At 40.8% G+C, this 20,873-nt stretch overlaps 1 protein-coding gene across 2 annotated transcripts in view; it reads left to right on the forward strand.

Moving 5' to 3' along the window:
- The window catches only part of LOC100955898 (cytochrome c oxidase assembly protein COX16 homolog, mitochondrial), a 33,833-nt gene extending 19,422 nt beyond the window's left edge, over positions 1-14,411 (forward strand). Inside the window, exons 3-4 of one of the 2 annotated variants that reach the window (XM_003797349.3) lie at positions 3,450-3,512; positions 14,248-14,411. In XM_003797349.3, the coding sequence (XP_003797397.1) occupies positions 3,450-3,512; positions 14,248-14,364 (180 nt within the window). In that variant the 3' untranslated portion in view covers positions 14,365-14,411. The remainder of the gene's footprint in view (positions 1-3,449; positions 3,513-14,247) is intronic. The other variant, XM_023517615.1, reaches the window with a different exon arrangement.
- The last annotated feature ends 6,462 nt before the right edge of the window (positions 14,412-20,873 follow it).

The following is a 20,873-nucleotide window of genomic DNA, read 5'->3' on the forward strand; positions in this document are numbered from 1 at the left end:
GTGTAAGGTTTTTGCTGAGAAGTCTATTATTAGCCTGAGGGGTTTTCCCATGTAGGTTAATTGTTGCTTACAACTTGATGCTTGTAGAATTTTCTCCTGCATTTTGACTTTGGTCAGATTGATTACTATGTGTCTTGGAGATGTCCTATTTATTACATCTCTTCCTGGTGTTCGATGACCATCTTGCATTTGGATGTCTGGATCTTTGGAGCTATCAGGGAAGTTTTCCTCAATACCATATTTTGCTATATATAAAGGCACTCCCATGTCTAATACTCACTCATGCTTTTGGCCCAGACTTTCAGGAAACACCCCTAGAGAACATAGCCAGCTCTTAGCCAGGACACACACATGTGGGGAGGGCTAACACTTCCCTAGTAAACATGCAGATCACACCCCCTTCTGCAGCCACCCACTCTGAAGGCTCCCCCTTCCTTCTCTCCTGGGAGCCCTTCTCTCCCTGCCACTTTGCATAGCAGCAGAGCAGGAGCTTCTGAGGCCACAGATGCTCTGGTCCCCTCCATGTGGCCAGGCCTCAGGCTTCCTTTGCCCCCACATAGATGCAGCCTGCCTTGCCAGCCCCAACACCACCCCCTCCTCTATCCCCCACACTCCCACTGGTTCCCAGATCCTCCAGAACTCAGGAGATCCTCTGGGCTCTTCCGTTCCATGTTATGTATAATATGCATCTTTATTTTTCCCTCAAAAATTTGGGCCAAAAAGAGTTGATTATACATGGTAAAATACAGTAATTCTGTTGAATAGATTTTCCATGCTTTTAGCCCTCTTCTCCCTCAGGGGAATCTATCATTCACATGCTAATTTGCTTTGCATAGTCCCCTATCTCTAAGTGATTGCTCTGCCTTTTTTATTTTCCTCTTTGCCTCTTTAAATGTCTGAGTTAGTTTGAGAGGCTTTTTAGTCAAGTTCTGAAATTCCTTCTTTTCCTTGGTCTAGTGTGTTGCTGAAGCTTTCTACTGTTTTTAAAATTTCCTAAATGACGGTGTAAGTTCTATTTTATGCTTTCTTATATTGGCTAGCTCTTCAGTAACATGTTCATTAATTTCCTGAAAATTTTTTTGATTTCTTTTTGTTGATTTTCAACTTTCTCTTCAATTCCATGTATCTTATTTCTGATCATATTCTAAATTCTATTTTTGTCATTTCAGCAGTTTCCTTGTGGTTGGAGTTAATTACTATAGCTCCATTATGATCCCTTGGGGATGTTCAATTGTTCTGTTTTTCCATTTGCCAGGAAAATGGAAAAAGGTTTCCATTTCCCTGAAACCTCTTTTCTCAACTCTGGGCTAATAGGTTTGCAGGGCAACTGTTCTTTGCTGGGAACTCTCCAGATTAATTAGAAAAAGGGGAGGTCCCTGATGGTGTATTTTTTCCTACCCTGTACAGTAGAAACTTGTAATGCAGCTGTTCTGATTTGTCCTGTTCACCTGTGTTCAAGTCTGTTCTGGATGATTTTTGTGTTAGATGTTGGGTGGTTCACTAGATAGTTGTAGGAAGTTCAGGTTGAGAGCTGGGTGAAACCCTCTTTATGGAAGCTGACATTGTGGGGTTGCTCTGCCCAGGATCTCTTCACACAGGTGACAGTGGCAGCTAGGCTGTGGGTTTTTGCTTGAACCAGGTCCCAGTGTACTGGTGGCTTAAGGCTGGAAGTCCTGGTGGGGTGTTGGACTGTTATGCCTGAAATTCCCCCAAAGTGGCCCCAGCAAACAGTCTGAGACACACTTCAATGTAAAAAGCAAGAGGTGAGTTTTATTCAGGCCCGGGCCAAGCCCAGGCCTGGACTCTCCTGGCATACAAGCCGAGGACGAGCCCCGAACTTGGGGTAGAGCAAGTTTTTATGGGGTACAGAAAGCAAGAAGGGTAGGGTCCATTACGAGTACACTCTTGATTGGTGGTTGGTGATTTCATTAGTAAAGGAGGATTTGGATCGGTACAGGTGAGGGGTGGGGGATTTCTTAACCGGGGCTAGAGGTGGTGTAGCCTAATTAGGAAGGAGAATACCTGAATTTCAAGGAAGTAGAAACCTATTGCCTATTATGGGAGCTGTTCAAGGGAACTGATACTTATTGCCTATTATGGCAGCTGTCTGCCTTAGGTGACTCAATTCAAGGCTTAATGGCTGTGCTACCAGGGGTGGGGGAGGCAGCAGGGAGTGGCCCTGCAGGTTAACAGAGCTTATGTAGTAGAAAACAAAATGGCGCTGGTCTGGCCCTTACAGGACCTTGAAGCAGTTCTGCTGGCCCTGCGGCAATGGTGGAGGCTCAGGGGTAGAGGCTTAGGAATCCAGATTCAGTACTGGAATCTCGGGAGTGGTGTCATGGGACCTGGTGGGAGCTCAGGAGCCATAGGGTCTGAGCCTCAGGCCCCAGTGGGAGAGCCTCAGAAGTAGGACAGAGGAGGAACCCAAAGCAGGGATTCTGAGCAGGACTTCAGAGCTGAAAGCAGTGCCACACAGGCAGAGGACCTGGAAGGTAGAGTCAGGGCCAAACAGGCAGTGGGTTGTTCTAGAGGCTCAGAGACTACAGGAATGCCAAGTCATGTAGGAAGAGGTCAGTTTCAGCAGCCCAGGAACCATGGAATTCTCCCCTCCACACCTGACCCACTGAAACAGTTACCCAAAGCTTCCCACATCAAAGCCTATGTTGTTCAAATTAGCTCTCATGCCTAGATCCCATTGTGCTGTAGGAAGGGGAGCTTGGCTTCCAGTCACAGGGTATGGCTCAGGGAGCCTCCACTTAGTCATTTCCCTTCCCAGTCCGGTGAGGGTGATATGAAGGCCACTGCCACAAAGCTGAGTCCCATGCTGACTTGGCACCAAACCCCCAAGAGTACAGAAAGGCTTCAGCTACAGAAACCTGGGATCAGCTGCTGCCTAATCCCTGCTGCAACTGTTTTCAGTGCACTGACTTCATACAGACTCTAGGCAGGTCCCCAGTCTATCCAGGCAGAGGCTAGTCCAGTGGAGGGAGCCCTCTCACAACTCAGTCATAGTGCTTGCGATGTGAGCATAGTACTCTGGAACTTTGTCCTCTTATTCTTCCCTTTGTGTAGACAAATTACTTTGATCTTGTCAAATATAACATTTGACAAGCTAGACTCTGCCTCTTTGATAAGTTATTAAACTTCCTATGCCCCATTTTCCTTACTTGTGACAATAAGGATAATAATAATACAGGGTTTTTGAAGATTAAACAAAGTAATATATGTCAAAATGCCTTGCACTTAACAAGTAGTAGATATCAGCTGTTAATAGTTGCAATAGATAGTAGTAGTACATTAGTTAAGATTATGTGATTAGAGTAGATGATGGAGATTTTGCCATGTGTTTTTGTATTTAGTTATACTATTTCACCCTTCTGTAAGTTTTAAAATTAAAATTTGAATCTAACAGACTTAAATAACTTATGGCTCTTTTTTCTTTTCTACAGATTGATCCTGAATTGGAAAAAAGATTGAAAGCGAATAAAATATCTTTAGAATCAGAGTATGAGGTACAGTCTGTTAATATATTCTCTGTCTTAGTCCAGTCATTCTAGTCAGAAACTGGTTTTATCTCACTTAAAATAAGCTTAAATTATTAATAATGCTGAAAAATGATTTATCTGGACTATATGATATTTAGTAAACTATATAGTCATTTGAAAAGGAAATAAAGATGAGTATGTACTTACTATACAACTAAATAAATTCCAGATGGGTAAAGAGTTTAAAAGTAAAAAACAGTGCTGGCTTGGCATCTGTAGCTCAGCAGCTAGGGCGCCAGCCACATACAAAGGAGCTGGCGGGTTCAAATCTAGCCCATGCCTGCCAAACAACAATGACAACTACAGGCATTGTGCCGGATGCCTATAGTCCCAGCTACTTGGGAAGCTGAGGCAAGAGAATCACATAAGCCCAAGAGTTTGAGGTTGCTGTGAGATGTGACACCACGGCACTCTACCAAGAGTAACATAGTAAGACTCTGTCTCAAAAAATAAAAAAAAATATTAAAAAATCAAAATAAAAATGCTAAAAGTACTAGGAAAAAATGGAGGATTTTTTTTTGGTGGTCTTAAGTCAGAGAAGGCAATTTAAAAAATAAAGATTGATAAGCTCATACATAAAAATTCAAAAGTTCAACCTCAAAAACCTAATGTAAATAAAGTTAAAAATTATATGATAAATGTAAAAAATACAGTTTCTCTTACCATAGCAAATTAATTTATTTAAATATGAAAACCACATGCAAATAAATATGAAAAAATACAGCAACTCAAGTTAGTCAGTAGGAACATGGGCAAAGCATATGAAAAGTTCAGAGAAGAGGAAGTATTTTTAAACATATGAAAAGATGTTTAATTTATCATAATAGGAATGTCAGTCAATTAGAGTTTTAATGGTGTGTTATTTTTCAACCATTTGATTAGCAAAAATCCAAAAGTTTAAAAGCAAACTATATTAAGGCATGTGGTGAGGTAGGATGTTCTTTGTGTCTTAAGAGTTTGATCATTTTTTTTTTTTTACTGGATTCTGTTTTCTTGTTTCTTTGTATGTTTTGACATTTTTGATTGAAAAGTAGATCTTGTGAATATGACATTGAAGAAAATTCTGAATAGTGTTGATTTTCATTTTAGCAGACAGTTTATGTATTGGCTAATCACCTTGAACTTGGTTTTGTGCCTCATAATGGAGTATCTGTGGAGAGGCTATGGTCTTCTCTAGGCCCCTCTGTCTTGGTGAGACTCAATCTGGAAACTCTCTTCCCAGAGGATCTTGTCAGGTGTTGGCTATAATCTTTGTTGGGATGAGTCTAAAACAGGTCTCATTCTCAGACATAATCTTTACTCCTGAAGAGCAGTCTTTTTGTTCTCTTAGGTGTATCTCAAAGTAGCACAAAGTGTTAAGGAGAACTCTCCATGCTGGCAGGGCCGAAAATCTCTTTTTTTCTTTTTTTGGAGACAGCATCCCACTTGTGTCATCCAGGTTAGAGTGCAAAGGTGTTCATAGTGCACTGCAGCCTCATAATTGTGGTCTCAAATGATCCTCTCACCTCAACTTCCTGAGTAGGCTAGAACTGTAGGGGCATACCATCACATCCACATAATTTTTTCCCCGTTCTTTGTAGAGACAGAACTTTGCTCTGTGGCTCAGGCTGGTCTCGAACTCCTGGGCTCAAGCAATCCTGTGCCAGCCTCCCAAATCTACAGGTGCATACTATCCCACCTGCCTTAAAATCCAACGTTTTGGGGTTTTTTTTCCTTTTTTTTTTTTTTTTTTTTTGACACAGAGCATCAAGCTGTTCCCCTGGGTAGAGTGCTGTGTCATCACAGCTGACAACAACCTCCAACTCCTGGGCTCAAGTGAGTCTCCCGCCTCAGCCTCCCAAGTAGCTGGGACCACAGGCGCCTGCCACAAGGCCTGGCCCTTTTTTGGTTGCAGCTGTCATTGTTATTTGGTGGGCCATGGCTGGATTCGAACCCACTGCCTTTGGTGTACGTGGCTGGCGCCTTAGCCACTTGAGCCACAGGCACTGAGCCCCAATGTTCTTGACATTGTTTTTCCTCAGCATTTTTTTTTAAATATATACCTCATCTTGTTTACCTAATTATTGTGTTAAGACATTTAATACTCTGTACTATTAGGTCCCACATGTACCCTTACCTGGTGCACCATAGGTGTGGTCCCACCGTTCACCCTCATTCTATCTGACCTCCCCTTTCCCCTCCCATCCTCACCTCCACCCTCCTTCATCTTGGGCCATAGTTGTGATCTATTCTTCACATGAAAATGTGAGTGATTATAAATTGGTTTCATAATAGTACTGAGTACATTGGATATTTTTTCTTCCATTCTTTAGATACTTTACTAAATAGGATATGTTCCAGCTCCATCCATGTAAATGTAAAAGAGGTAAAGTCTCCATTTTTTTTATTTAAGGCTGCATAATATTCCATGGTGAACATATACCACAATTTATTAATCCATTCATGGGTCGATGGGCACTTGGGCTTCTTCCATGACTTGGCTATTATGAATTGAGCTGCAGTTAACAATCTGGTGCACATATCTTTGTTATAAAGTGATTTTTGGTCTTTTGGATATATACCTAGTAGAGGAATTGCAGAATCAAATGGAAGGTCTACTTTAAGATCCCTGAATATTCTCCATACTTCTTTCTAAAAGGGACATCTTAGCTTGTATTCCCACCAGCAATGCAGAAGTTTTCCCTTTTCTCCACATCCATGCCAACATCTGTAGTTTTGGGATTTTGCTATGTGGGCCACTCTTACTGGAGTTAGATGATATCTCAAAGTGGTTTTGATTTGCATTTCTCTGATGACTAAAGATGATGAGCATTTTTTCATGTGTCTATAGGCCATGTGCCTATCATCTGCAGATAAGCATCTGTTCAAGTCCCTTGCCCACAGTGAAATGGGATTACTTGTTCTTTTTTTATTAATAAGTTTGAGTTCTCTGTAGATTCTGGTTATCAAACCTTTGTCAGAAGCATAACCTGCAAATATCCTCTCCCATTCTGAGGGCTGTCTGCTTCTTTTACTTACTGTGTTCTTGGCTGTGCAGAAGCTTTTTAGTTTGATCAGATCCCAATAATGTATTTTTGGTGTTGCTTCAGTTCCCCAGAGGGTCCTCCTCATAAAGTATCCTCCCAGGCCAGTTTCTTTAAGTGTTTCTCCTGCATTCTCTCCAAGAATCTTTATAGTTTCATGTCTTAAATTTAAGTCTCTTATCCAGTGAGAGTCAATTTTTGTTAATGGTGAAAGGTGTGGGTCCAGTTTCAGTCTTCTACAAGTTGCCAGCCAGTTCTCCCAGCACCAATTATTAAATAGGGAATCTTTTCCCCGATTTATATTTTTGATAGGCTTATCAAAGATCAAATGACGATAAGTGTCTGGGTTCATCTCTTGGTCTCGATTCTATTCCATACGTCTACCTCTCTATTTTTGTGCCAATACTATGCTGTTTTGATCACTATATAGACTTACAGTATAGTTTGAAGTCTGGTAGTGTGATTCCTCCTGATTTGTTTTTATTTTTGAGTAATGTCTTGGCTATTCGAGGTTATTTCTGGTTCCATATAAAATGAAGTACTATTTTTTCCAGATCTTCAGAGTATGATGCTGGTGCTTTGATAGGGATTGCATTAAATTTGTAAATTGCTTTGGGTAATATGGACATTTTAACAATGTTGATTCTTCCCAGCCATGAGCATGGTATATTTTTCCGTTTGTTAACATCTTTAGCTATTTCTTTTCTCAGAGGTTCATAATTATCTTTATAGAGATCTTTCACATCATTTGTTAGGTAAATTCCCAAATATTTCATCTTCTTTGGCATAACTGTAAAGGGAATAAAGTCCTTGACTTTTTTTTCAGCTTGACTATTATTGGTATATATAATAGCTACTGGCTTATGAGTATTGATTTTGTATCCTGAGACACTACCGTTTTCCATTATCACTTCTAAGAATTTTGTGGTTGAGTCCCTGGGGTTTTCCAGGTATAAAATCATATCATCTATAGAGAGTGAAAGTTTGATCTCCTCTAACCCTATTTGGATACCTTTGATCCCCTTCTCTTGCCTGATTGCAATGGCTAAGACTTCCATTACAATGTTAAAAAGCAGTGGAGACAACGGGAAACCTTGCCTGGTTCCTGATCTGAGTGGAAATGTTTTTACTCCATTCAATATGATATTGGCTGTGGGTTTGCTGTAGATGGCCTCTATTAGTTTAAGAAAAGTCCTTTCTATACCTATTTTCTTAAGTGTTCTGATCATGAAAGGATACTGAATATTGTGAAAAGCTTTTTCTGCATCTATTGAGAGAATCATATGGTCTTTGTTTTTTAGTTTTTTAATGTGATGTGTTATATTTATAGTTTTACATATATTGAACCAACCTTGAGACCCTGGGATAAAACCTATTTGGTCATGGTGTATAATTCGTTTGATGTGTTGCTGGATTCTCTTTGCTAGGATCTTATTAAATAATTTTGCATCTTTATTAAAGATATTGGTCTATAATTTTCTTTTCTTGTTGGGTCTTTTCCTGGTTTGGTGATCAGGGTGATATTTGCTTCATAGAATGTGTTGGGAAGTATTCCTTCTTTTTTGATGTTTTGGAAAAGGTTAAGTAATATAGGTACTAGTTCCTCTTTAAAGGTTTGGTAGAATTTTGATGTGAAGCCATCTGGTCCCAGACTCTTCTTTTTTGAGAGATTTCATATAGTTGATTCTAATTCAGTACTTGATATAGGTTCAGCATTTCCAATTCTTTCTGATTAAATCTAGGAAGTTGGTGTGCTTCCAAGTATTGGTCATTTCTTTCAGATTTTCATATTTCTAAGAATAAAGTTTTTTGTAGTATTCATTAAGGATTCTATGAATCTCTGAGGTGTCTGTTGTTATTTCGCCTTTGTCGTTTCTGATTGGTGATATTAGGGACTTTAATTTTCTATTTTTGGTTAGGTTGGCCAAAGGTTTATCAATTTTGTTGAATTTTTCGCAGACTAACTTTTTGATTCATTGATCTTTTGAATAATTATTTTGTTTTCAATTTCATTGAATTCCACTTTAATTTTAGTTATTTCTTTTCTTCTTCTGGGTTTGAGGTTGGAGTGTTCTTCCTTTTCCAGTTGCTTACGATGTCCCATTAAGTTATTGACTTCCTCTCTTTCCATTCTCTTGAGGAAGGCTTGCAACACTATAAATTTCCCTCTTAGGACTACCTTTGCAGTATCTCACCTTCTAGTTCATGTCTTCATTATTGTTTTGTTCCAAAATTTGGCAATTTCCTTCTTAATCCCATCTATGACCCAGCTATCTTTCAGCATAAGGTTATTTAGTTTCCATGTCTTTGTATGAGTATGCAGATACCTTATTGGTGAGTTCAACTTTTATTGTGTGATGATCCAAGAAAATACAAGGCATAATTTCTATACTTTTAGATTTGCTGAGGTTGGACTTGTGACCTAAGATGTGATCAATTTTGGAGAATATTCATGGGCTGATGAGAAGAGTGTGTATTCAGTTTTGTTAGGATGAAATATTCTGTAGATGTCTGTTAAATTCAATTGTTGTATGGTGAAGTTTAAGTCCAAAATTTCTTTCCTTAGTTTCATATTGGAAGATCTATCCAACACTGCCAATGGGGTGTTAAAATCTCCAACTATTATGGTGCTGGAAAATATTAAATTACTCATGTCTGTTAAGGTCTCTCTTATAAATTGAAGAGCATTCTGGTTGGGCGCATAGGTGTTAATAATTGACATCTCATCATGTTGAGTGTTTCCTTTAACAAATATAAAGTGACCATCCTTGTCTTTACTTACTTTTGTTGGTTTAAAGCCTAGTGTATCTGCAAATAAAATTGCCACCCCTACTTTTTTCTGATTTCCATTTGACTGGATTACAGATGCCCATCCCTTCACCCTCAGTCTGTATTTATCCTTTAAGGTAAGATGAGATTCTTGTATGCAGCAGATATCTGCCCAGAGTTTTTGTATCCAGTCAGCCATACTGTGCGTCTTAAACAGTTTAAGCTGTTCTCATTAATTGAGAGTATTGATAACCCTGGTAGTATTTGGGTGTCAAGGTTTTTGAAAGTCCAGTGGACATTTTAAATCTTTTCACCACTATGCAAATTGGGTTTTGGTCAAGAATTTCAGAGTGAGCTTGGATTGGTGGTAGAGCATTGTGCTGGTCATTATGGAGGATGGGTCTGATGCTGTCCTAAAGAGCTGGTTTGGTTATAGCAAATTTCTTCAACATGTGTATGTCATTAAAATATTTAACTTCTCCATCATAAATGAAGCTCAATTTATCTGGATACAGGATCCTGGGCTGAAAGTTATTTTGTTTTAGGAGGTTAAAGGTTGCAACCATCCTTTTCTAGCTTGAAAAGTTTCAGCAGAGAGATCTGCTGTCATTCTAATACTCTTCCCCTTGTAGGTTATGATTTTCAGGTTTGGCTGCCTGCAAAATTTTCTCCTTCTTATTAACTTTGGCAAAGTTAATTACAGTGTGTCTAGAAGATGCTTTATTTGGGTTGAGTTGTGCTGGGGTTCTGAAACTGCTGTCTGAATTTCAGTGTCTCTTGCCATGCTTGGGAAGTTCTCCTCAATTATCTCTTGGAGTAGGGTATCTGTGCCTTTTGGACCACCCTCTTCTCCTTCAGGGATTCCTATGAGGTGAATGTTCTTTTGGAGTGGTCCCAGAATTCTCTCTAGGAATGATCCATTTTTGCACTGTACTTCTCTTCCTTTTTGAGCGTTTGGGAGCATTCAAAAGCTTTGTCTTCAATGTCAGAGATGCTTTCTTCTGCCTGCCACATTCTGTTACTGAGGGATTCTACTATATTTCTCAGATTTTTGAGGGCTGTAAGTTCTTGCCTCAATCTGTGAAAATCTTTGGTGATTTTGTCTTTGAATTCATTGAATTACTGAGACAATTTTTGAATTGCTCCTTGAATTTCTAATCCCATCTTTACCTCCATTCTGTTAATCTTATTTTCAATCCAGATTCTGAATTTGATTTCTGACATCTTAGCCATTTGTTTTGAATGGGATCTTCTGTTATGTCTTCTTTCTCATTCCTTGGGGGCATCATTCTACTCTGATTATTCATGTTGCCAGGTTTTCCACTGATTCCGCCCCATAATTATTTTTCACCATTTGGCTAGAGAAGCTGGCAAGGTGAATTTGAATTGAGGGCTCCTGGAGTTGTAATTAACCAGCCCTTTACCAAAGACCTGGGACTGGTGATTGCAGCTTTTCCCTTAGAGCTTTATGACGGTCCCATTCAAAATTACTGCCTGAAACTCTGGGCACCTGCTTGATGTGCTGGGGCTAGGTATTGGCGCTGACCAGTATTCAGCTAGTCTCTGTCCAATCCTAGTGAATCAGTAGCTTTGGGCTGAAATCAGTAGCTGTGGAGCTATATAAGCAACTAAGACATCACGTTCCCCTCCCCCCCACAGGCAACAACTGGAAGGGGAGAATCCCACACTCCACAACAACACAACCAGGGTACAACTTTGGTGGGTCACTGGGTAATCAGCCCAGGTCAAGAGTTCCAAACCAATTGTCCTGATCAACACAAACACCAATCAGGTGGGAGAGTTCAAAAGGGCTTCAGCATCTAGGCAGCGGGGGTCCACTGGCAGCTCAGTTTGACCCCAGTGGGAGGGACCATGGAGCTGCTGCCACTGTCGTAGGTGGTGCTGCCAGTCTGGGGTACTGCTGTGTGCAGGTCACAGGAGCCAGTGAGGAGCTGGTGGGTATTGCCACCAGCTGCAAGGGTCATAGGAGCCAGGCTGGGAGCCTGAGGGTAGACCTGCTGACCCTGGCCTTAGGCCGCAAGAGCCAGGCAGGAAGCCAGAGGATGGAGGCCCAGCCTGGGACTTCAGGAGTCACAGGAGCCAGGCAGGAGTCATGGGCTGAGGGTCTCAGGAGCTGGGTGGGGAGCCAAAGGGTAGGGTCGCCAAGCTGGGCTGCAGGTCGCAGGAGCTGGGTGGAAGTCAATGGTTGTTGGTCCCAGGTCGCAGGAGCCGGGTGGGAGTCACCGGCCTCACTCAGGTCACAGGGGCTGGGCAAGGTTCACGGCTCCAGGCCGTGGTCGCAGGAGCCGGTGGGAGCCACCCGCCACGGGCCCCATAGGTCACAGGAGCCCAGTGGGGAGCCCAGCCACCCACCACAGGCTGCGGAGCCAGGGAGCCAGTGGGCCGTGGTCTCAGTGGTCGGTAATACGGACTGAGATATGTTCTTTCCAACATGGGGCAAGTCTCTCTCTCCTTGTGACTCCCTGCCTCTATTAAAGTTATAGTTTCAGCACAACTATCCCACAGCTCATGAGGTGCCCTGCCCTCACCAAAATCTGCCAAACTCTCTAGATTTTGCAGAGGGTAGTCTTCCAGACTGCCAGGAGAGGGGAGAGAGGTGGATTGGGAGTTCAGGAAGATAGGGAAAATATTAGATCAACTTTTAGCCCCAGCAGTATCTTTCCGTGGAAGGAGTCTCGGCCCTCAGTGTTCTCTCCCCTTTGTGAAACAAAAGGTCCTCTGTTCTCTACTCTCCTTAAGCCACTTTCCTTGGGGGTGGGGGGAGAGGAAGGATTCCTTTCCTCTTTGGGATGGGTTTTATACCTGAAATTTGTTTCCTTGGAGTCCCAGCTCATCACAGCAGGGGTGATACAAACCTATCCTCTATCGCATCTCAGCTCAGCTCCCGATTTTCCGCTTTATTGGGTTATTTCTGGCCATTATTTCTCCCTCTGGAGAAGAGCCTCTGCCTAAAGCTGGCTTTAGTCTGCCATCTTGCTGCCCTCTCCTCAGCATTTCTTGACTCTTGTTCTGTATTTAATCCTATAGCTGTTGTTTAAGTGGTAAATCTTGAGTGGTCTTGCCCAGCACATTTATACAGCCCAGTCTTTAGCTACTTTGCATGTTCACCAAAGATCTTTAAAGGCTGGGCCACTTTTATATTGACTTATTTTCCCCACTTGGCAGTTTATCTAAAAATTATCTTAAATTCTCTTAAGCATATATCTCTATGTTATCTGGATAATGGTTATATTATCCTTTGTTAAAACCTTTTCATAAAGTTAGATTATTTCATAACTATACTTGAAAATACCTTGCCTTCTTGCATGCTAAATTAGAGTTTTGTTTCTCCATATATATTTAACACAGACTGCTGGCAAATCTGTAAGTGAAATTTAGACAATGTTTTCATTCACTACTTTCCCATTATTTGGCCCCAAACTGTAGTTTGCCTTTTATAGATACATAAGTAGTAAGCCACTAGTGATGCTGTGGAGGGTTTGTTTGGGAGTAGATTTTCCTTCTAGTTCTTTCGGAAACCAAAGAATATGAGAACTAAAGAAACCATATAGACCATTTGGTCTAGTCTTTTAATTCTTACTTAGGAAAGAGTTAATGATCAGATGGCTTAAATCACTTGCCAGAGGTTATACAGCTAGTTAATAGAAGAGTAGAACTTACTATCCCAAGTGTCAAGGCATATTTATGCCATTTTCCCTATTGCTGGATATATACTATTACATGTTTTCTTAGCTATTTTTTTCTATCTTAATTATTTTAAAACAAAGCAGCAGATACATAAAAGTTACTATCAGTGGCGGACAATAGAAGTGGTGAAGAAGAAATATTTATCTTTTTCCCTTTTATCCTACCTTCATTTCTTTGCTTGAGAGACACGTCAGACTAAATGAAGGTAGGATAATCCAAAATGCAGTTGAAATTGGCTTTGTTGGCTCGGCGCCTATAGCTCAACCGGCTAAGGCGCCAGCCACGTACACCTAAGGTGGCGGGTTCGAATCCCCAGCCCAGACCCGCCAAACAACAATGACGGCTGCAACCAAAAAATAGCCGGGCATTGTGGCGGGCGCCTGTGGTCCCAGCTACTTGGGAGGCGGAGGCAGGAGACTCGCTTGAGCCCAGGAGTTGGAGGATGCTGTGAGCTGTAATGCCACGGCACTGCACCCAGGGGGACAGCTTGAGGCTCTGTCTCAAAAAAAAAAAAAAAGAAAAGAAAAGAAAAGAAATTGGCTTTGTTTGCCCAAAAGGATTTTGTTTATGGTGTCTTTGGGGAAATTATTTGCATTCTGAAGCCCAGGCTGATTTTTCTGGCACAAGACAAATCATCTCAGTCTCTTTTCTTTCTTGTGGAAGACTTTAGGACTCTACTTTTGTTCTTTTCTTCTAATTTTCTACCAATGCCCATGTAATCCTTTTAGTCATTATTATTTTGGATCAGCCTTCAGATAAGGGACTGTTGTTTTCCCAGCTTTTCCCTTTGTGCTATCAAAAATAAGGCATGTAGACTTTTTTCTGTTTAACAGTTTTATGATTTTGGGAAGGAAGATGAGCATTAATGTCAATAACAAACAAGAAAAGTTCTAAATTCTAAGAAATATGACATTTCGGCTGTGGCTCAAAGGAGTGGTGCACCAGCCCTATATACCAGAGGTGGCAGGTTCAAACCCAGCCCTGGCCAAAACGTGCAAAAAAAAAAAAAAAGGACCATTAAAGAAATATGACATTTCTTTAATTATGGTTGGTCTGTAGTTGATTTATTTGCTAAAATTGTACTTGGGGGCCTATTAGATTCTTTCTGCTCACTTATCTATTCCTTCGTTCAGTAATGTCCTAATCAAAGTCCTATGTGCCTATGCTAATGTATATACTTTTAATTTTTTGTGCTTCTATAGAAAATAAAGGACTCTACTTTTGATGACTGGAAGAATATTCGAGGACCCAGGCCTTGGGAAGATCCTGACTTCCTCCAAGGACGAAATCCAGAAATCCTTAAAACTAAGACAACTTGACTATGCTGATTCCTTTTTTTTTTTATTAATAAAAATAATATAAACTGTTCTTCCCACTACATACCCCTTTTTAGTAGAAAGAAAACTCCAGGTCCATGGAAACCTGGATAAAAGTAATTTGATGTTAGATAATCTTGATAAAATATCAGGTACAAGTCTTTACTGCTGAGCTATTCCATTTGCAAATAAAAGTAACAGTGTTGACCAGACTTACACCTTTCACAGAACACTGCTATTAAATTTTGTATATATTCTATTCCCCAACTACCCACCTGTATTTCTTTCCCACTAGGGGATCCCAGTAGGGCAGTTCTCAACCTGTGGGTCGTGCCACGTTAGATTGTATTAAAGGTTCGCAGCATTAGGAAGGTTGAGAACCACTGCAGTAGGGCATCATTTTGATACTTCATTCTGATTTCTTATTCATAGAATAGTAGATCTAGATCTGAATATTGAAAAAAGAATACTGATCAGAGTCTTGCTTTTATTTCTGATATCTCACATAGTGTGCTAATCTTGCACTCTCCAACCCCTGGGCCACAGACCAGTACTGGTCCATGGCCTATTAGGAACTGAGCCTCACAGCTGAAGGTGAGCAGCGGGTGAAGCTACATCTGTATTTATAGCCACTCCCCATCATTTGCATCATTGCCTGAGCTTTGCCTCCTGTCACATCAGCAGTAGAATTAGATTCTCACAGGAGTGCGAGCCCTACTGTAAGGTGCATATGGGAAGGATCTAGATTGTGTGCTACTTATGAGAATTGAATGCCCCCACCCAGTCTGTGGAAGAATTGTCTTCCATGAAAACTGGTCCCTGGTGCCAAAAAGGTTAGGGACTGCTATGTCAGTATGTCTCCAGTGCACCACCTAATGATTGTATTGATAACATGTCAACGAAATTATATTAATTCTGCCTAAGTAAAAAATCATGAAGTAATGCATGATTATAAGCAGATACGGTACATTTGTACAGGTAATCTACAAATGCCTAACATTGGGAAACAATGACTTAAGGTATAGTTTATGCTTTGGCATAATTTGTTTCCAAGGTGACTCTCAATTTTTCTTTTTTTTTTTTTTTTAACTTTGGGTTCACTGTGATCTGATCTCTAGGCAAAAGGAGAGAATTAAGGAAAGTTAGTTTTTCTGAACTTATTTTCTCCTTTTTACTCTTGTCCTGGGCAGCCTTGTTCCCCTAACAAGGTATTTTCATACTAACTTCCAGATGCCTAAAATCTCAATGGAAATATTCCCCCTATAATTGCTAAAAAATTACAAACCCACCTTAATCCTCCCCCCCAATCAAAATTTGTATTCTTTTCAGCAGTTTGGTTATAGCAAAAAGTAAAGTAAATTGATTATTGATAATTTATTATGGAGATGATTCATAGGAGTTATCTGGAGAAGCCATTGGCTTTCATAGGCAAAAAACAAAACAAACCTCTACCTAAACACATTCTTTATACAAAAGTAACTGAAAAATGAATCATTAATTTAAATGTAAAGCATAAAACTATAAAACTTTTAGGAAAAAGCTGGGCATGGTGGCTCATGCCTGTAAGCCTAGCACTCTGGGAGGCTGAGGCAGATGGACTGCTTGAGCTCTGGAGTTGAAGATCAGGCTGAGCAAGAGCAAGATCCCATCTCTACTAAAAACAGAAAAACTAACTGGGCACTATGAGAGGTGCCTTAGTCCTAGCTACTCAGGAGGCTGAGGCAAGAGAATCTCTTGAGCCAAAGAGTTTGAGGTTGCTGTGACCTGTGATGCTGCAGCATTCTATCCAGGGTGACAAAGTGAGACTCTGTCTCTAAAATAAAAAAAAATTAAACTTTTAGGAAAAAAACAAGAGAAACTCTTCCAGATCTAGTGAATAGTTCTTGATGAATAGCTCTTACCAAGAAATATTCATAAAAGATAAACTCAGCAGATTAACCTCGTCAAAATTAGTAGCTTTTGCTTACCAATAAAATTGATAAACCTGTAGTCACACTAAAGAAAAGACAGAAATTACTGAATGATAGGAAGAGCCGAGATGGCAGCAAAAGACATTAACTACCAGAGTATTTCAGTAAGAAGGATGTTTAAAGAGATGAAAGAGAAAAAAACAAATATAGATCAAGTGTGAGTCTGAAGGAAGGGTGCCTCCTGAGGAAGCTCCATGGAAAGTTGTGGAGCAGAACACAAAGGAGCAAGCTATTGGCAGAGATCAACTGAGAGGCTTGGAGCCCCATGAGAAGGGTAGGTGGAGTGGTTTGTTTCTCTCGCCCTTGCATCTCTGACAGTGGATTTCTAAGCTGCTGGAGAGACTTTCTGAGCACAACAGCCCAGAAGCTTCTGTCCCCAGTGAGCTGGGAACTTCTAGTGGACAGCACTAACCTCCCTGGGGCACCTCCCATTTCTACAGACCTGAAACAGTGGCAGGCACCATATCACTTCTGTACCCACTGTGCTCCTTCGTTCTACTCAGGGGACTTCAATCCAGGTTCCTCTTGCTCCTTAACACACAGACATCCCAACTTTGGCCCAGACTGCAGGAGTCACAGTGGGACCCAAGTGATCTTAACTCCAGTGCCTTGACATTCTGGGTGGGCAGCTTCTAAGGGAGAGGAATAGGCACAAAAATAATGTCAGCATTACCTCCACCCAGACCTTTTCTCCCCTTTCCCCTTTCCCACCCACAAATGCTGAGACAATTGAGCCACACACCAATGCTTCTGCAGAGAGTAGGGCACAGACCTTTCCTCTAGGAGTCCTGCAGTGGGCTGAGGGGTGCTCAGACTGTGAGCTCTCTGCCTGCTGGCTCTCCTTGGTGCTGCTTGCCCAGTGATTACATCAGAGTGGGGTGTGCCCTGAGGTAGAGGGACATCAAATCTGCTTGGGCACCCAGTAGGCAACTTGAGACCAGTGCTCTTCTCATTGTCATGGTTAGGAGAAGTTCCCTTATTTGGGGATCCACAGGCCAGATCCCATGCCCCCAGGTCTCAATTGTCTCACTCAGAAGCACAGAAGGGAGATTTCTGAATTAACCTCAGGAGGGTGCTGGCATGGGCAGATTGGGAGGAGAGTGCAATGTGGGTCCTAGCCACAACATGTTTGTGGGACACCCTTCCCCCTACAAGAGGGCTGTAGTCTCAGCTCAGGCCAGGATCTTGGGTGAGGAACCGCTTGGCCCACATTATAGTCTGGGGGAGCTTGGTGTGAGGGCAAGTTCACTCAGCCCGCCCAGCCATACTTCCTCCACCTACCTCTGCTGTCACACCTGGAGTTTCCAGGACTCCAACTACCACTTGGTGCTTCTGAGGGACTAGAATTGATCACAGGACCCCAAAACGACATTGCCACGTGGTGCATCCAGCACACACCACTCACAGACAGGTCAATTTGCACATCCTTTACAGCCTTTCCTGACGCAGTTATACAGGGTGTGGTTGAGTCTCACCCACAAGCACCACCTTCTGTCTCAAAGATTAAACAGGGTGTGCCATTACCTAAACAAAAGAAAATCCCAAAATAACAGCCAACAGCTGCGCCAGATGAGAAGGAATCAGCAAAAGAACACTGAAAACATGAAAAATCAGAGTGAAAGGAAACCCCCAAAAGAAAATAACTCTGTACCAATGGAAACCAACCAAAATGAGAATATTGAAATGATGGGATAAATATTTTGAATGTGGATTACAAGGAGCTGAATACAAGAGAAAATAGAAACCGAACACAAACCACAAAAACAATTCAGGAAATGAATGAAAAACTCACTAAAGAAATTGAATTACTTAAAATGAAGCAAAGCTTCAGGAAATGAAAAATTCAAGGAAATACAGAACACAGTGTAAAGCCTTAAGAATAGGCTAGCTCAGATGAAAGAATCTCAAAGCTAGAAGACAATACCTTTGAATTAAGTCAGTCAAACAGAAAGAACAGAGAAACAAGATGAATGAACAGCACCTACAAGAAAAATGGGATTGTATAAAGAGGCCTAACATAACAGTCATAGGCATCCCTCACAAAGTGAAGAAAAAAATATACAAGGGCTAGAAAACCTATTTGAGGACATACTGGAGGAAAATTTCCCAGGCCTTGCTAGACTTCTGGACATCCTGGTGCTAGACACTGAATGGAATTCTGGAAGATTAATTGCCAAGAAGCAATCACCACAACATACAGTTATCAGATTGGTGAAAGAGGAACTCCTATGAAACAACAGGTGAAAGCATCATGTAACTTACAAAGAAAAACCCATCAGATGAACTGGAGACTTCTTAACTGGGACCTTATATACCAGAAGAGACTGGGGCCCCATACTCTGTCTTCTCAAACAAAATAATGGCCACCCTAGCCATAGGCTAGCCATTCTAATAAAATTAAAATTTTGTATACTACAAAACTAAATTTTTTATATGGAGGAGAAATAAAGACTTTCTCAGACAAGCAACACCTGAAGGAATTTGTCAAGACCAGACCTTCCCTGCAGGACATACTCAGATCACTGGCCAGCCCAATAGAAACCCACTAGTGTAAAATCATCCGAATGCTAAAGTTCAGAGCCCAGATAATGCAGTGGCTCAGGGGTAAAACAAAGGAGTAAAGCTCACACACCAGGATAAACAAAAATCTACTCCACTTACCAATTCTTTCCATAACTATGAATGGATTGAACTTCCCTCTCAAGAGACGTAGGCTGGGTGAATGGCTGAAAAAAAAAAAAAAAAAAAACTACAAGCCAAGTATCTGCTGTCTCCACTAAATGCATCTAATCCATAAGGAATCATTCAGATTCCAGGTAAAGGAATGGAAAACAATATTCCATGCAACTGTGCTTGTAGCTCAGTAAGTATGGCGCCCAGCCACATAACTGGTTCGAACCCAGCCCAGACCAGCTAAAAACAAGAACGACAACTGCAACAAAAAAATAGCTAGGTGTTGTGGAAGGTGCCTGTGGTCCCAGCTACTTGGGAGGCTGAAGCAAGTGAATCGCTTAAGCTGAAGAATTTGAGGTTGCTGTGAGCTGTGATGCTATAGCGCTCTATGGAGGGTGACATAGTGAGACTCTGTCTCAAAAAAGAAAGAAATCAAAAGAAAGCTCATGTAGCCATTCTCATATTAGATAGCATAAGCTTCAAACCAACATCAGTAAAGAAAGACAACAATGGTCATTATATAATGGTAAAGGGAACAACTCAACAAGAGGACATAACAGTTCTCACTATTTATGCACTTAACACAGGTGCACTCAGATTTATAAAGCAAACCTTACTAGATCTAAACAAAGTGATAAATAGCAATGCTGTAATAGCCAAGGACTGCAACACCCCACTAGAGAAAATAAACGTGAAACTTAAATGACTAGAGCAAATGTGCCTACGACATTTATAGAACATTCTACCCCCAAACATTGCCTATACTTTCTTCTCATCAGCACATGGAACATTCTCCAAGATTGATCACCTTTTGGGCCACAAAACATGTCTCAACAAATTCAAAAGAATAGAAATTATACCGTGTATCTCAGACTACAGTGGAATAAAATTGGAAATCAACTCCAGCAGAAACATATGCAATTGTACACAAAGTAATGGAATTTGAACAACCTATTGCCCAATGATTATTGGGCAAGAAATTAAGGAGGAAAATAAGAAATAGGATTCTTTGAACTAAATAACAAAGCGACACAAGTTATCAAAGTCTGTGGGATTCAGCAAAAGCAGTCCTTTGGTGAAAATTCATAGCCTTAAAATGCCTACATCAAAAAAGAAAAGAAAAAAAGATCATAAATCAGCAATCGAATGAATGGTCTCAAGGAATTAGAAAAGGAAGTACAAACCAATTACAACCCCAACAGCAGAAAAGGCTAACTAAGATCAGAGCAGAACAAAATGAAATTGATAACAAAAGAATTATACACAAAAACTAATGAAACAAAAAGTTGGTTCCTTGAAAAGAAACAAAATTCACAGACCTCTTGCTAGATTAACCAAAACCAGCAAAGAATGGACTATAATAAGCTCAAAGCGAAAAAGGAGATATTACAAATGATAGCACAGAAATACAAAATATCACCTCTGAATACTGTAAAAACCTCTATGCACATAAACTGGAAAATGTTGAGGAAATGAACAAATTATTAGAAACACAACCTCCCTAGATCAGGAAGGATTATAACTCCTAAACAGACAATGAATTGAGGTGGCAATAAAAAAACTTCTAACTAACAAATGTCCTGGACCAGATGGTTTCATAGCCTAATTTTACTAGATCTACAAAGAGGAACTAGTGCCCGTACTGCAGAAATTATTTTATAACATCAAGCAGAAATCAGTTCTCCCCAACTTGCTCTACAAAACCACTATCACCATGATACCAAAGCCAGGAAAGGACACAACAAAAAGGAAACAACAGACAAATATTCCTTATGAATACAGGTACAAAAATTCTCAGTAAAATTGTAGCAAACCAAATTGAGAAGCACATCAAAAGAATAATCCACTTCCTAGAAACCAGCCCCAACC

The sequence above is a fragment of the Otolemur garnettii genome, unplaced genomic scaffold (genome assembly GCF_000181295.1).
Source record: "Otolemur garnettii isolate 467f Iridium unplaced genomic scaffold, OtoGar3 scaffold00115, whole genome shotgun sequence".
Classification (NCBI taxonomy): Eukaryota; Metazoa; Chordata; class Mammalia; order Primates; family Galagidae; genus Otolemur; species Otolemur garnettii.